Source organism: Ailuropoda melanoleuca, chromosome 2 (genome assembly GCF_002007445.2).
Source record: "Ailuropoda melanoleuca isolate Jingjing chromosome 2, ASM200744v2, whole genome shotgun sequence".
NCBI lineage: Eukaryota > Metazoa > Chordata > Mammalia > Carnivora > Ursidae > Ailuropoda > Ailuropoda melanoleuca.
In genome coordinates this window covers 437,360-450,306 of record NC_048219.1, presented here as the reverse complement: position 1 = coordinate 450,306, position 12,947 = coordinate 437,360, and the positions used below count along the sequence as shown (strand labels likewise).

The window sequence follows — 12,947 nt, the reverse complement described above, 5'->3', positions numbered from 1 at the left end:
GGCCCACAGCCAAGGCCTTGTGGCCCGGAGGAGCATAGGCTGGGGAACTGCTTCCTCTCGAGGCTTTGGGGCTGCATGGAAGAGACGGGTCATTTGGTTCCCGGGAGAGAGCAGCCTGGGTCAGGATGGACTGTGCAGGACGTTGGGGCCCCGGGCTCCTGCCCAGGCTGCAGGCACCTCTCCGCACTGAGGCTGCAGTGACTTCCTTCTATCTGGTGACTTTTCGGCCTCTGGCTTCGTGAACGTGTTTGTGTATTGTGCTCTGCTCCTAAGGGACAAGGCCTTAATTAAGAGGAGCAGGCAGGTTAGAAGGACCCTGAGTTCTCGACTTCCCTCCACCAGCGGAGGAGTCATGCCCCTGGCCAGGGAACGGTTAATTTAATTAGGCTCCAAGTGCCGGGTCCATCCCCTTCGGGGAAGCGTAAGATTACATGTGGACAACAGGAGCCTTGTGTGTGCGCCTGTGGTTGACTCACAGAAAGCGATTTTAATTTTTCCTTTCAATTTGCCTCCCCTTTGTTCTGCCCCTTCCCGACCCTTCCTTTAGAAAACTGTTCTGGCCTCTTATTCCAGGCAGTGAGCTTCTAGAAGGCAAAGCTTTGGAGTCTTGAAGTATGAATGGCTGAAACCCAGCCCAGGAAGTTCGCCTTTATTATTTGTCTCTGGGGTGGTTTGGGGCACCTGCCTAAGAAAAGAAAGCCAGGACAGACTTGTTTCTTGAGAAAGTTCTTTGTTGTTAATGGCATGTGAAAAATTTGTTTCTAAGTAGAATAAAATATTTGTTGATCAAAAATGAGTTCCTAGCGTTTGCCCTGTTGGCCAGCTTCGTTTAGACCCTGAGGCCTGTGCCCCAGCGACCAGTCGTGTGCCTGTTGTGAGCCGGTACTTAGTCTGCTGTACCAGCCCCTTGCGTCTGAGGTGCAGACGGTTCATCGTATCATAAGGTGTCCGAGATAGGGAAGTTGCTTCGTACCTTACGTGTACTTCTGATGATATTCTTATTAATCATACATTTTAACCATTTACAGACACCTAATGAAGGAGACAGTCTGTACTTTCATTTGAAGAACATCATTCTTAGAGTCAAGATAGTTTAACTGGAAGAGGGCTGGAATCTGAAATGGGAGGGAGGAACAGCACCCCCGTCTGTGTGTGGGGGGTGGGGTTTGGGGGTGGAGGACCGAGTAGCCTTTGGTCCAGCAGGTGCGAAGTGCCTGTTTCTCGCCATGCTTGGTGCTGGGCGATGGGCGCAGGATCCTTGCTGAGGTCCAGGTGTGGTTAGAGGGCTCCGTGTGGTCAGGGAGCCCCACAGCACAGTCCCTCCCCACTGCCAGCTCCCTGTCCTGGGGGAGAGGGGGTGCCGCAGAGCCTCTGTGCTGGCTCTTGTTCCCATTATGGCGCCCCCCTCTTTCCTGTGTCATCGCTGTGCCACCCCCTAGACCACCGAATTCTCACAGGCCCACCCTTGCCACCAGGGTGGCTCCTTGTGCCTTGTCAGTGTCCAGTGGCTGGAGCTTGATTTGGGAGAGCAGGCTGTGTGTGCCTGTCTTGCCCGCCACTGTGTCCTTGGCACCTGGCACATCCCTAGCGTGGGTACTCAGTGTGTACTGAGCAGAGTGAATTTCTCTTTGAGATGGTTACTGTAGCCCACATTTCTGAGGTTAAGGAAGGGTACACTCAGCCAGGAAGTGGCAAACCAAGGATTTGAACTTGTGTTTGATTTCAAGGTTGGTGTTTTCCAGAATGCCACTCCGTAGATTGTTCCTGATACCAACATGTGTGTCACTACAAACACCCTCTTTGGTCTTCTATTTCGTTTTTGTGTTGGTTTATTTTTATTAGGGAGAAAGGGGGAAGGTTTGTAGCCTTAGAAAAAATAAAGGGAACAAACCCAACTGTAAGCAGAGACCTCTGCTGGCCGCAGGGAGCTCCGGCATTGTGACACTTGGCTGCGGGGAGGGGGAGTGGGGCCGGCCAGGCCTCTGCCCAGCCATGATTTCAGCAACATTACTCATCTGAGCTTGCGACCCAGCGAACAGGGTCTGTTTTCGATTCTTATCTCTCTGGTGGCAGGCTCGCAGCCAGCGGGCAGATCAAAAGATGGAATGTGTTCCTTTGGCCATTTTTTTTTTTAGAAACCGAGATACAAGGGTGTACTTCTTAAGGACGGGGTGCCGTGGATCGGATTATCCATGGAGTTGAACTGGTCTGGCTTTTGTGCTTTTTTAAGGGTTCATCTCAAGTTTCTTTTTCTGGTTGAACAATTGTTTTCAACATTAATAACTAATGGAGACGGGGAAGAGGCAAAGTAGAACCACATGGCGGCACAGACACGAACCTCACTTGTGGCCGGAAACTTCTGATTTGTATCTCTTTTCATGTGATCCTCTGTTGGGTTAGATGGTAGAAAAAGCCTTCAGTTTGGGGCAAGAGCAAGGGTGGATGTAATTTTTTCTTAACCGAGCGGTTCTGAATCTCACGTGTCCTCAGACCGCTGGCAAGTAGTGATGTGACTTGGGGCACGTTCTTTCCGAGGCCCCAGCTTGCCCTCCTTGAAAATAAGGGTTCTCTAACTGTTCTACATCGAGGGGCGTTTTGAAGATTAAAGGAGGTGATGGGAGGAGAGGTTGTAGTACGGTGCCTGGCATGTGTGGCCTGTGACACCCTGCTGGTCCTTGTCCTCATCATTGTTAAAGGATCACCTGTGGCTGGGGCTTAGGCCATCCCTCCGGGGGATTTTCCCTCCCTGTCGCAGTTTACTTCATTCCCCTTCCACCCTCCTCCAGTGCCACCTGCCCCCCCCCGCCGCCCCCCAGGCACCGGGGAGCCAGGTGACAGTGTCAGCACCTCAGGTGTAGAGGGCAGGGTGCTTCCTGCTCCCTGGGCTATGGCCTCAGAGGAGTTTGGGGCAATGGAAATGAATCGGTGGAGCCCTAAACCCCTCCCCACCGGGACGGCACTCTGGCCAGGGCAGTGTCGCTTACTGTTCCAAGTCCCCCCAACAGCCTGGACTGATCTGACACCTTCGGTGTTATCTGAACATTCCTCACAAAGGCTGTTAAGCGGTTCAGATGGGTAGTTTGGACAGAAACCATCCGGCCCTCGGGTGTCAGCACCAACCACGTGTTCTCGCTCAGAGGCCGTGGAGCTGATGACACACGCACCCCAGAGTGAACTCTCGGCTTTGTTTGGACCTGTCCTTTCATCTAAATTGCTCTGCAAATTCATGATCCTTGAGACTTAATGTGATTTCTTCCACTGTTCTAAGCACTTGACAGGACTGAGTGGGGGTAGCCTTGGGGGTTGAGTGTCTGGACAGTGCCGAGAACTAATTGACGACAGAAACTGCCTTTATTCTGAATTTATAGTAGGACCTCCAGTCAGCAGACGTGCCAGAGGCCCCCCCACCCCCACCCCGCGTGTCCCTGGGCTGGGTCTAGGGAACTGGGCTCTGCCTCTCTGGGCTCAGAGGCGGCACTCAGACTCAAAGAATGTTAAGTGGCAAGGAAGGAGGAAAGTGATAGCTGATGGCAGGATTAGAACAGCCATCCCGAAAACATTCGGGATTCAGTTGACATCAGTGTTACTACAGGAATTCCTAAGAATTTGGCATCTTGGTAAAGTCGGAGTTTGGGCTGGGTTCTGAAAGGTCATAGGATTTGAGAAGAGAATGGGGATGGGTTGCCAGGTTTAGCAAATAAAAACATATCCCGCGTATTTGAGATTCATTGTGTATCTGAAATTAAAAATTAACTGCCCGAGCCTGTATTTTCTCCAGCAAACCTATAAGGGAGGGTATTTTTAGGCAAAAGAACACATGTGCTAACTTGCGCGTGCAGAGGGCCGCGAATGGGACGGGGTGGTGCTGGGAGGCTGCAGGCAGAAGTGGGGGGTGGGATGGCGTGGAAGTACGATTGGTGGATGGCGCGCCAGATCGTGACTAATGCACCCTTGGGTAGCTGCTCTGGTACGAATCTGTGGGCACACCATGTCATCCACACTTCCCAGTCCCCGTGGTGACAGTAAGATGATTCTTCCAGAGCACTTTGTCTTCGATCAAAAAGGCAGGACTGATGGAAGGGAATGGAATGTAAAAATATGGTCCAACTTGGAAGTTTACGCAAAAGGTGAAAACTGTACTTGCTTGGGTGAAGAACCGGCCAGCCGTGTCACGTCCCAGATGCTTTTCACAGAAGGACACGTCCTCGCTGCGCCTTCAGGAGTTCTCTGTGGTTTTCTGCACGCTGCCGTAATTTTGTGGTGACATGTCAGATGTTTGTGCTTCTGGGGTTGGTTAGTACCTGGCCGTGGACTTTAAAGCCCAGTCGCAGATCTTCAGGGGTGGCTGGATGTGGGAGCTCAGGTAATATCACCGCTCAGAGAAGCTCATGCGGGTGCTTTCCTGAGGCCTGCTGCTCTTGCCCCAAACTGGGCATCGGTGGAGTGGAAGTCAGCTGTGCCCAGACCTCATGGGAGCGAGAAGTTTCGTGGCTGGAGTAGGAAAGGGAGGCTGGGCAGGCTGTGGGGGCGGCTCTGGAGGACAGCTGGTACTGCTGATCTACCCTTCGCACCATCGCCGTAGCTCGGTGCTTCAAAGAGCCTGAGTTCCGGAGTGGGAGGAGTGGGGTCTCTCCCGGTTCTTCCACTGACCTTGAAAGTTACCCTGGTCTACTTGGACAGGCGGGGAGGGCTGGATCCCATTTTCTAGACCTGCCATGTTTTTTGAAACTTTTTTTTTTTTTAAGGTGGGGTGAGGGGGTGGAGAAAGAAAAACAAGAAGAGTAAGTCGTTGGTGTGCTGACTTTTAAAACAAAAACCAAGTAAACCTGTCATTTCGTAAAATTAAGGGCATCTTAACATCCTGCCCCCCAAGTGGCATTCTCCAGATAAAGGATGAATAAGTTTAACTCTATGAAGAATTTTATGTCATTCTGATTATAGTCTTTCTCTACCTGAAGTATTTTCACCAGAGCAGTGGTGGTCGTGACACAGACCAGCAGCAGCGGGTCTCCAGCGTGGCTCTCCCATCGCGTTTGACCCATGAGCCGCCAGTGCAGAGGCTAGAACCCAGTCTCTTAGTTCCCCATCTCGCCACCGTTGCTGTGCTGCTCGGGGTCACGAGAACGCAAGATTTTAATTAAAACGCCAGTTCTCTTTGTCTTCGGGCTTCTCCACCACATCGTGATTCATATTTGAGAATATCTGGTTGGAACCACAAGTGAAGTTGGTCACCGGTGTCCATCACAGCTCAGTTCCTGGCGACCAGCTCTTCTGATACAGACCCTTGCTGCACACTGGTTTATGAACTCGCATCTGCTGGTGTCTGGGGGGCTCCACGTTGTAAAATGCCTTGGCCCCGTGCGCATACGCAGAGCCCTCCCTGTGCGGCTGGCACCACTTCGAGAGCCAAGTTCCCGCCCATGCAGGATCCACATTCTAGGGAAGGTGGGGGAGAGACGACAAAGAAATTTTAGAACTCCTTTCAGTCAGTATAAGTGCCAGGAGGAAATTATTGAAATACTTGTGATCCGTGGATTAACCTTTCGGACAGCGGCGCAGCCGGCCTGTTTTATTCCACATCCCGTTATCTGGCAAGCTTTCCCCCAACGGGTGGGGAAGGGGAGACCACTGGCCCCAGGCAGAACCGGGGTTCAGAAGAACCGGATTCTGAAAGGCCCGTTTTTAGCCAGTGTCTGGAGCGGTGTGGTGAGCTCGGGGGGGCCCAGACTGACGTTGCTGTCGAAGACTCGAAGACAGCAGGTGATGCTGAGTACGGGGGGCGGGGGGTGCGTGTCTGTGTCCATTACTGCCGTGCTTGTATCCCCCCTTGCTGGGCGCTGGACTGGACACCAGATGAATGGTGTCAGTGATTCCCCAAATCACAATGAGTTGGTTTTGTTCTCCCCACTTGACAGATAAGGAAGTCAAGTCTTCTCATAGAGAAGTAAAAAGGACTTGCCCGAGGTCATAAGGACAGGAAGGCACACTCAGAGCCTGTTTGCATAGCCTCTGCCACCATCCAGGATGAATTCGGCCAATAGTGCCAGGGCCCCAGCCAGTTGGAACGGGATTCTAGGCAGAAGTCAGGGCCCAATTGGTAAGCTAAGGCAGCAGCCCAGCAGAACAAATGGTGATGCTTCAGGAGAGGGCTTGTGCGATAGGCCAGCAGAGAGGTGCTCAGGGCCATTTCACCAGGGCCTACGGCTGGAAAGCAAGACTACTTGCAAATCCCAGCTGCCTTGGGTGGAAGCGACTAACGTCTTCCTTGTCTTGGCCAGGACTTGCTTCCAAGCTCTGTGGCCATTGATTGCTAAGCAGGGAGGTTATTTGCCACCTTAAATGGGAGGGGGTTATTTGCCACCGCAGTGTGCCTTTGGTGTTCACTGTCCCTCCTCTTCACTATGAAGTTACCGTCAGAGGAGATTTCAGTCTCCACTGCTTGCTTCTGTGTGGGCCTTGGGCAGCTTAATAACTCTGGGCCTCAACTGTCTACAGTCTGTAAAATGGGCATAATACATGCCTACTTCGCAGGATGAGTGTGAGCTCTCAGGTGGACAGTATGCCATACATAGAGGCCTAGCATAGGGGCACCTGGGTGGCTCAGTCCGTTAGGCAGCTGCCTTCAGCTCAGGTCATGGTCCCAGGGTCCTGGGATCGAGTCTTGCATCGGGCTCCTTGCTCAGCAGGAAGCCTTCTCCCTCTACCTGCTGCTCCCCCTGCTTGTGCACTCGGTCGCATGCATGCTCGCTCGCTCTCTCTCACACAAGTAAATAAAGGCCTAGCGTAGTGCGTGATGCACAGCAGATGCTTGGAAATGGGGGGGCGTTTGATGTTCTCATCACCAAAACTAACTTTGAAAATAACCCCATTTTGGGGTCCCTGGCTGGTTCAGTTGGTGGAGCATGTGACTCTTGATGCAGGGTTTTGAGTTCAAGCCCCATGTGTGGTGTAGAGGTTACTTAAAAATTAAATCTGTAAACAAAAGAAAAAATAGCCGTGTGTGTGTGTGTTTGGGGGACAGGGACATGGGTGGCCGTCGCAGGTTGTGTCCGGGTGTATGTGTGTTTGGGGGACAGGGACGCGGGTAGCCGTCGCAGGTTGTGTCCGGGTGTGTGTGGGGGGGGGGGGACCGGGGATAAGGAAGTATGTAAAGAATTAGGTATGTAAGTGTACCATTAGAGCACATCCCTTGTGGGGCTGATGACCTCCATTGGCCCGTGGAGAGGGAACTGATGGTCTCACTGAGGCCAGAGCTTATGCGAGACAAGGTGTCCGTCCTCCAGTGGCGCCAGCTGGGGCCTTACGAGCTGCTTTGAAGCACCTTGGGGCTCCGCAGAGGGACCTGGGGACAGCCACAGAGGCCGGGTGGTCTGTGAGGTGGCGGTCGCCCTGCCCCCACCTTTGTGGAGGTGGGCCAGGTCTGCGGGAGGAACACAGAACTGCCGTAGTAGTCTGCCCCCCGCTGAGAGGCTCTTGTGGGTATCTTTGCCTTATGATCTAACTTTTCCATTTGGAAGGGCTCTTGGTGCAGTTGGCAGCCACTGGCCTGGTAAACGATATGGTGGGGCCTCCATAAACCCAGGGCCATGAAACGAGTAAGTCAGCACATTGAAAATACAGCATGGAAGTGACTCAAGCCCAGAGGAATCTGTTTCTGAAAGCGCTGCCATCCCTTCCTGGAGTATTTTGGTGGAAATGGATGTTTGAATTGGGAGGAGGAGGCCAGCAGCCTGGTTACTGGCAGGGCCGTGTGTCCAGTCCAGCAGGATTTGCCCTGGGAGTCGGGCCCTCCTGTGGCCCAGGCGCCCCAGGCCGCCCTCCTCCTCAGTGACACGGCTGTGCGTGGGTCCTCCTGAGGTAAGCCAGCTGCAGCTCAGCGCTGTGCGAGGCTGCTGCGACGCTACCTTCGCGGCAGGTAGGGTCGACTCTGTGAGCCAACCTGGTGATGCTTGGCCGGGGGCCTGGAAAGTATTGGAAACTCCACCCAGCATGGGAGCCTGTGGGAGTTCTCCAGCACGGACGGGTTATTCTCCAAGTTCTTTGGATTCCTGTGTATTTCAAATGTTTACCTTCTTCTCGGGACTTGAGCTCGTGCTTTGCCCACCAGAGACCGATACCAAGCACATACGTACTTCAGTGTACCAGACCACCCTGGCGACCAGGTAATTAAAGCTGCACGCAGATTTGGAAGGAAGGCCGTGTTGGAAATCACGCTCCGCTGTAATTCAAGAACAGCTTTCTTTATGGAGGGACACAGTTGGTGTCAGACACATGTGGAAAGGAAAAGAACAAGCCCATGGTTCTGGCAGAGTACCAGGGGCCAGATGTTCAGTGTGCTGACCGGGATGTGGCTCCAGTTGCCATTAGCCAACCTGGGTCGGACGTGTTGTTCTAACCCCCGGTTCTGTCTTCTCCTTTCTTTCTGCCAGGTCCCCAGTCTGTGTGAAGATCTCCTGTCGTCTGTTGACCAGCCCCTGAAAATCGCCAGAGACAAGGTGGTGGGAAAGGATTACCTTTTATGTGACTACAACAGAGATGGGGACTCCTACAGGTGAGCGCCCGGCTGGAGCCAGGAGCAGCCACTGCCGCCCGGGACCACTGAGCTCTGGCAGTCTGACAGCCCACCCGCCCTCCTCTCTGTCTTTCCTCCCTCTGTCCCTCCCTCGTGCCCTTCCTCCATCCGTCCTTCCATCCAGTCAACCAGTACCTGTTTGTGGAGTCCCTTCTGTCAGCGCTGGGGACTCAGCTGGCAACAGAGGGCCCCGGTCCTGGCGGAGCCTCCAGGTTAACCGGAGAAGGCCATGGTTACAGCACAGAGGTTGCGAGGTATAGGGTGTGACCGGTATGGGGATCTTGAGCACAAGGACGGCCTGTGTGGGCAAGGGACGCTTGAAGGAAGCTTTGTCCAACAAACACGCAACTCTCCTTTCTCTTCCCATCGCCGAGCTGAGGGCTGTAGATGATGAGGCTGCCGCCAGTCCCTGCGCTGAGCGATCTCTGCTCTAGACCAGGACACGCAGCTCATGGCCGGTGACCGTGTGCTGTGATTCACGCCGCCAGGGCCAAGCTTACTTGGAATTCGAGGAGAGCACAGAAGGGGCTGGGGAAACTCCAGGCAAATTTCCTGAAGGAGGTGATGTCCGAGCTAGGTTTTTAAGGGTGTCTAGGAGTTCTTCCTGTTAAAAAAGATCGGGAATCCCTAACTAAGCTGTCCAGTGCTTCTGTGATGAATTGTACTCAGGGCCTTGGAGAATGGGGAGGAATGCAGCCGGCTCTGGGTTTATTTAGAGGCCCCAGAACCTGCGCTGAGTCTTCAGGCTTCAGCTTTGTGTTCTTCTGGGGAAGGGGGCAGAGTCCGAGGGGTGGAAGCAGGGACATCGGTCGATGTTGGCTCCAAACCAGCACGGCCCCCTGTAGCAACGAGGCCTTTGACAAATTACTTGTTGTCTCTGGTCTTTGTTTCCTCACGTATAATCTGGAAATAAGAGCATTTGTTCTTTCAGGAGAATGCGCAGTCACGTCTGTCAGCATGTACTCTGTGTGCGGGGCATGGGTCCCTCTTCTGGGGAGCTGCAATCCCAGTGAGGAAGCCAAGTCGCCAGCAAATGCAGAAGCGATAGAGATTGGGAAAAGTGAGTCAAGAAAATAAAAAAGGACGAGGGGAAGGAGAGGCGGCACGGAAAGTCAGGGAAGGCACTTCTGTTCGTGGTAACACGTGAAATGGGACTTGAAGATGAGGAAGTTGGGTCGTGCACGGTCTGAGAGAAGAGCCTTTTGGGTATCAAGTCCCCGGCTGCTGCTGAGATGGTCGGTCTCAAGCTTGGCAGGAAGGCCGGAGTGGGAGGTGAGGTCAGAGGGTGCAGCAGGGCTGATCGTGCCGGGCCTTGAGGACGCGGCACAGAGTCAGCGGGGGTTAGAAGAACTGATAACACGTCAAGTGTTGAAGGGCACCGAGCTTGGTGAGAATTACAAAGATTTCATTAGTACTGACTTTTCGGAGAGACCGGACAGATGTGTTTTTTTTTGTTTGTTTGTTTTTTGTTTGTTTTTTTTGAAGATTTTATTCATCTATTCGACAGAGATAGAGACAGCCAGCGAGAGAGGGAACACAAGCAGGGGGAGTGGGAGAGGAAGAAGCAGGCTCATAGCAGAGGAGCCAGATGTGGGGCTTCGATCCCATAACGCCGGGATCACGCCCTGAGCCGAAGGCAGACGCTTAACCGCTGTGCCACCCAGGCGCCCCAGGACAGATGTTTTATAATCGTATCCCTTTGCCAGCTTCAAATGGAAGTTAGGTCAAGAATAGATTTGGGTCTCAGGCAGACCAGAGACCCGAGCGAGGTGGCGAGCAGTCGTTGGACTTGACGTCCGTTCTGAGAGCAGAGCCAGCAGTGGCGCACACGCATGGATGGGGGTTCGAGGGCGACTGCAAGGCTTCCGGCCTGAGCAGCTAGAGGAAGACTCTGGGAGGAGCTGGTCTGGGGACATTTTAAGCCCGAGGTGTCCGTTAGGTGGCGGTGGAGAGGTCAGTAGGCTGTGGATAGCCCTGGGCTGCAGGAGCGGGGGCAGGATGAGGGGGAGACATGCAGGTGCTGAGCACCTGGGGTAGGTTGGCTTCCACGCGGAAGGGCCAGTCACTGTGCAGTCGTGGGCAGAGAGGTCTGTGGTGGCCCTCAGTGGTCTGATGGACCAGGCCACATGCCAGCGAGGGACAGCTGGCCCCTCCGGGCACGGGGTTCAGAGGCAGTTTCCTGGAAGAGGTGAACCTTGAGCTGAGTCTTACTCACTCAAGGTCCTCATTGTATTTCTTCTTTCCACCTGAAAACTCCAGTTTGCTGTGTACGGCAGCTGTTCCCCAGCAGCCCGTGGACGACTGGAATTGTTTCCATACCCAGTATCTGTGCCCGGGCCGGCCTTCCCAGGACTTGGTGCCCGCAGCCCCTCCAGGTTGCCCCGCCGGCTCCCGCATTCCTGGGGAACCGCCAAGGGGCCTGGGGGGACCTCAGCCAAAGAGGAGCCCGGTGTCAGGGCACAGGACTGTTCTTTCCTTTTTCCCCATCTCAGTGTAAAACTTCAAGGTCTTCTGATTCTGTCCACACATTTCCATCCTAACTGTGTTTGATCGTTTGCTTAAATAAGATCCTTATGGCGTGACCATTGCCAGCAGCACTGTTTGAAACCTGTTAGCTCAAACAAAAAGCATTCTCTGAGGGAAATGAAAGGCCTGACTTTTGAAATCTAACCGTTCCTGTCCATCTGTCTTTTTTCAAATGGCCTCCATTTAAGCTCTTAAATGTGTTCTGAGTGCCCCTTCCACTAAGAATATTCTGGGTAATGTTATGATTTTTCCCCCAGCTACAATTAGCCCGGCTCCAGGACTAACGGCTTCAAATGCTGTCGTCTGTGAGGCAGGAGAAATGTGAGTTACAGGCTTCTTGAAAATTCCAGGCCCCTGGTCTGCAAGAGAGATGGGCTCTTGTGTCTAATCAGATCTCCCCTAAATGAAAGCCAGTTGGAGAGGGTCTTCCAGGCCCACAGGAGGGCGAAGGCTGTATAGCTGGAAGAACAAAGGTCAGACCTTGGGGTGTGCTGAGAAGTCCTAAAGGGGGCTCATGAGGGGGGCCTTGGCGTCTCTTCCACTAGCCTCTGGCAAGAGCAGGCCCCAAGTCTAGTGTACGAGTCAGTAGTGGTGGAGACGGCACCCTTCCGCTGAATCTTTGTCTCAGGATCTGCTGGGAGGCCTTTGTTGTTGTTTTTAAGTGGTTAGGTAGCCCTCAGAAAAAGCAGAAGGTGGCTCCTTCTCTGTTGGTTTGGAAGACCACCAGCAGAATCCCCTTGGGTCTTTCTTTCTTACCCCATGCCATAAGGCTTTGGCCCATCACCAGCGCTCAGTGCCTGGGAGCTCTGTGGTCAGTGCTGGAGGGCGGGGGGGACAGCACGGGCTCCTTCCCCGTGTGCCCTTGCAGCCTAGGGGAGGGAGGGGCAGGGCTGTGGGAGCTGCAGGAATCCATATCCGTGTGCGAGAGTGAAGGCCCAGGGGCGGGGGTGGGGGAGCTTCTGGGGGAGGTGCAGGAATTTCTTTACCCTCTGAACCGCTTTCTTAAATGAGTGTGTGGTTGAATGCTGGGCTCTGTTCTAGGTGCTGAGCAAACGGTGGAGAACAAGACAGGAAAGACTGACTCTCTTGGAACTTTTGTTCCAGAATTGGTTGTCTGCATTAATTCAAATGAAGTAAAATTAAAAATACAGCTGCCTGGTTGCACTAGCCACATGATCTCAAGTACTCAGTAGCCTCCTGAAGCTAGTGGCTGCCACTTTGGACCGTGCCGATATCATTTCTGTCCTGGAGGAAAGTTCTCTGAGGCAGCACAGTTTGGGGGATGAGGAAGATGGGTTATAACAATACGAACAGATATATTAGCTGTGCCCTGGAAGGGAGAGCCCCTCGGCGAGGATGTGAGGCTGCCTGGTATCAGCCTCACACTTGCCCCCTAAGCCAGATGGGTCCTGGCTTATTGGATGACTCTTTCCTGTGCCACGTGCCCAGTCTAGGGTGGTCGCAGAGCTGGCTACTGGTCATGGGGCAGAAGGGAGCATCTTACCCCGTTTTCGTAAAGTCTCTGTGCCAAGTGAGGAGAATGGTGAGGTGAAATGATTGGCTTGGAAAGAAGTGTTTCCAAAGGCTCCTTGTGCTTCAGAGTAGTCAGGGCTACTGCTGCCTAGAGCCCCTTTTGGGAACCACGTGCAGTGACTCTTTCCCTGCTCGCCCTTGGTGGCCCAGCAGCTGAGAGAGCTGGGACCTCTGTGTGGAGGTGGCTCTGGGGAGCGGCCGCCCAGCTTACTCTGGTTCCGTACTTGTGATTGCTGATGTAGGTGCCAGGGGCGGGGGGGCACTGGTTCCCTAGAAGAAGGATGTTTGTGCACAGAATTCAAAAAATTGGGGTTCT

The 12,947-nt window shown here is 53.5% G+C and overlaps 1 protein-coding gene across 2 annotated transcripts in view; it reads left to right on the top strand.

The window, feature by feature from the left end:
• Positions 1 to 12,947, top strand: part of CAPZB (capping actin protein of muscle Z-line subunit beta) — a 133,219-nt gene that overhangs the window by 82,889 nt on the left and 37,383 nt on the right. For both annotated transcript variants that reach the window (XM_034645396.1, XM_034645393.1), the window contains exon 3: positions 8,430 to 8,551. In XM_034645396.1, the coding sequence (XP_034501287.1) occupies positions 8,430 to 8,551 (122 nt within the window). The remainder of the gene's footprint in view (positions 1 to 8,429; positions 8,552 to 12,947) is intronic.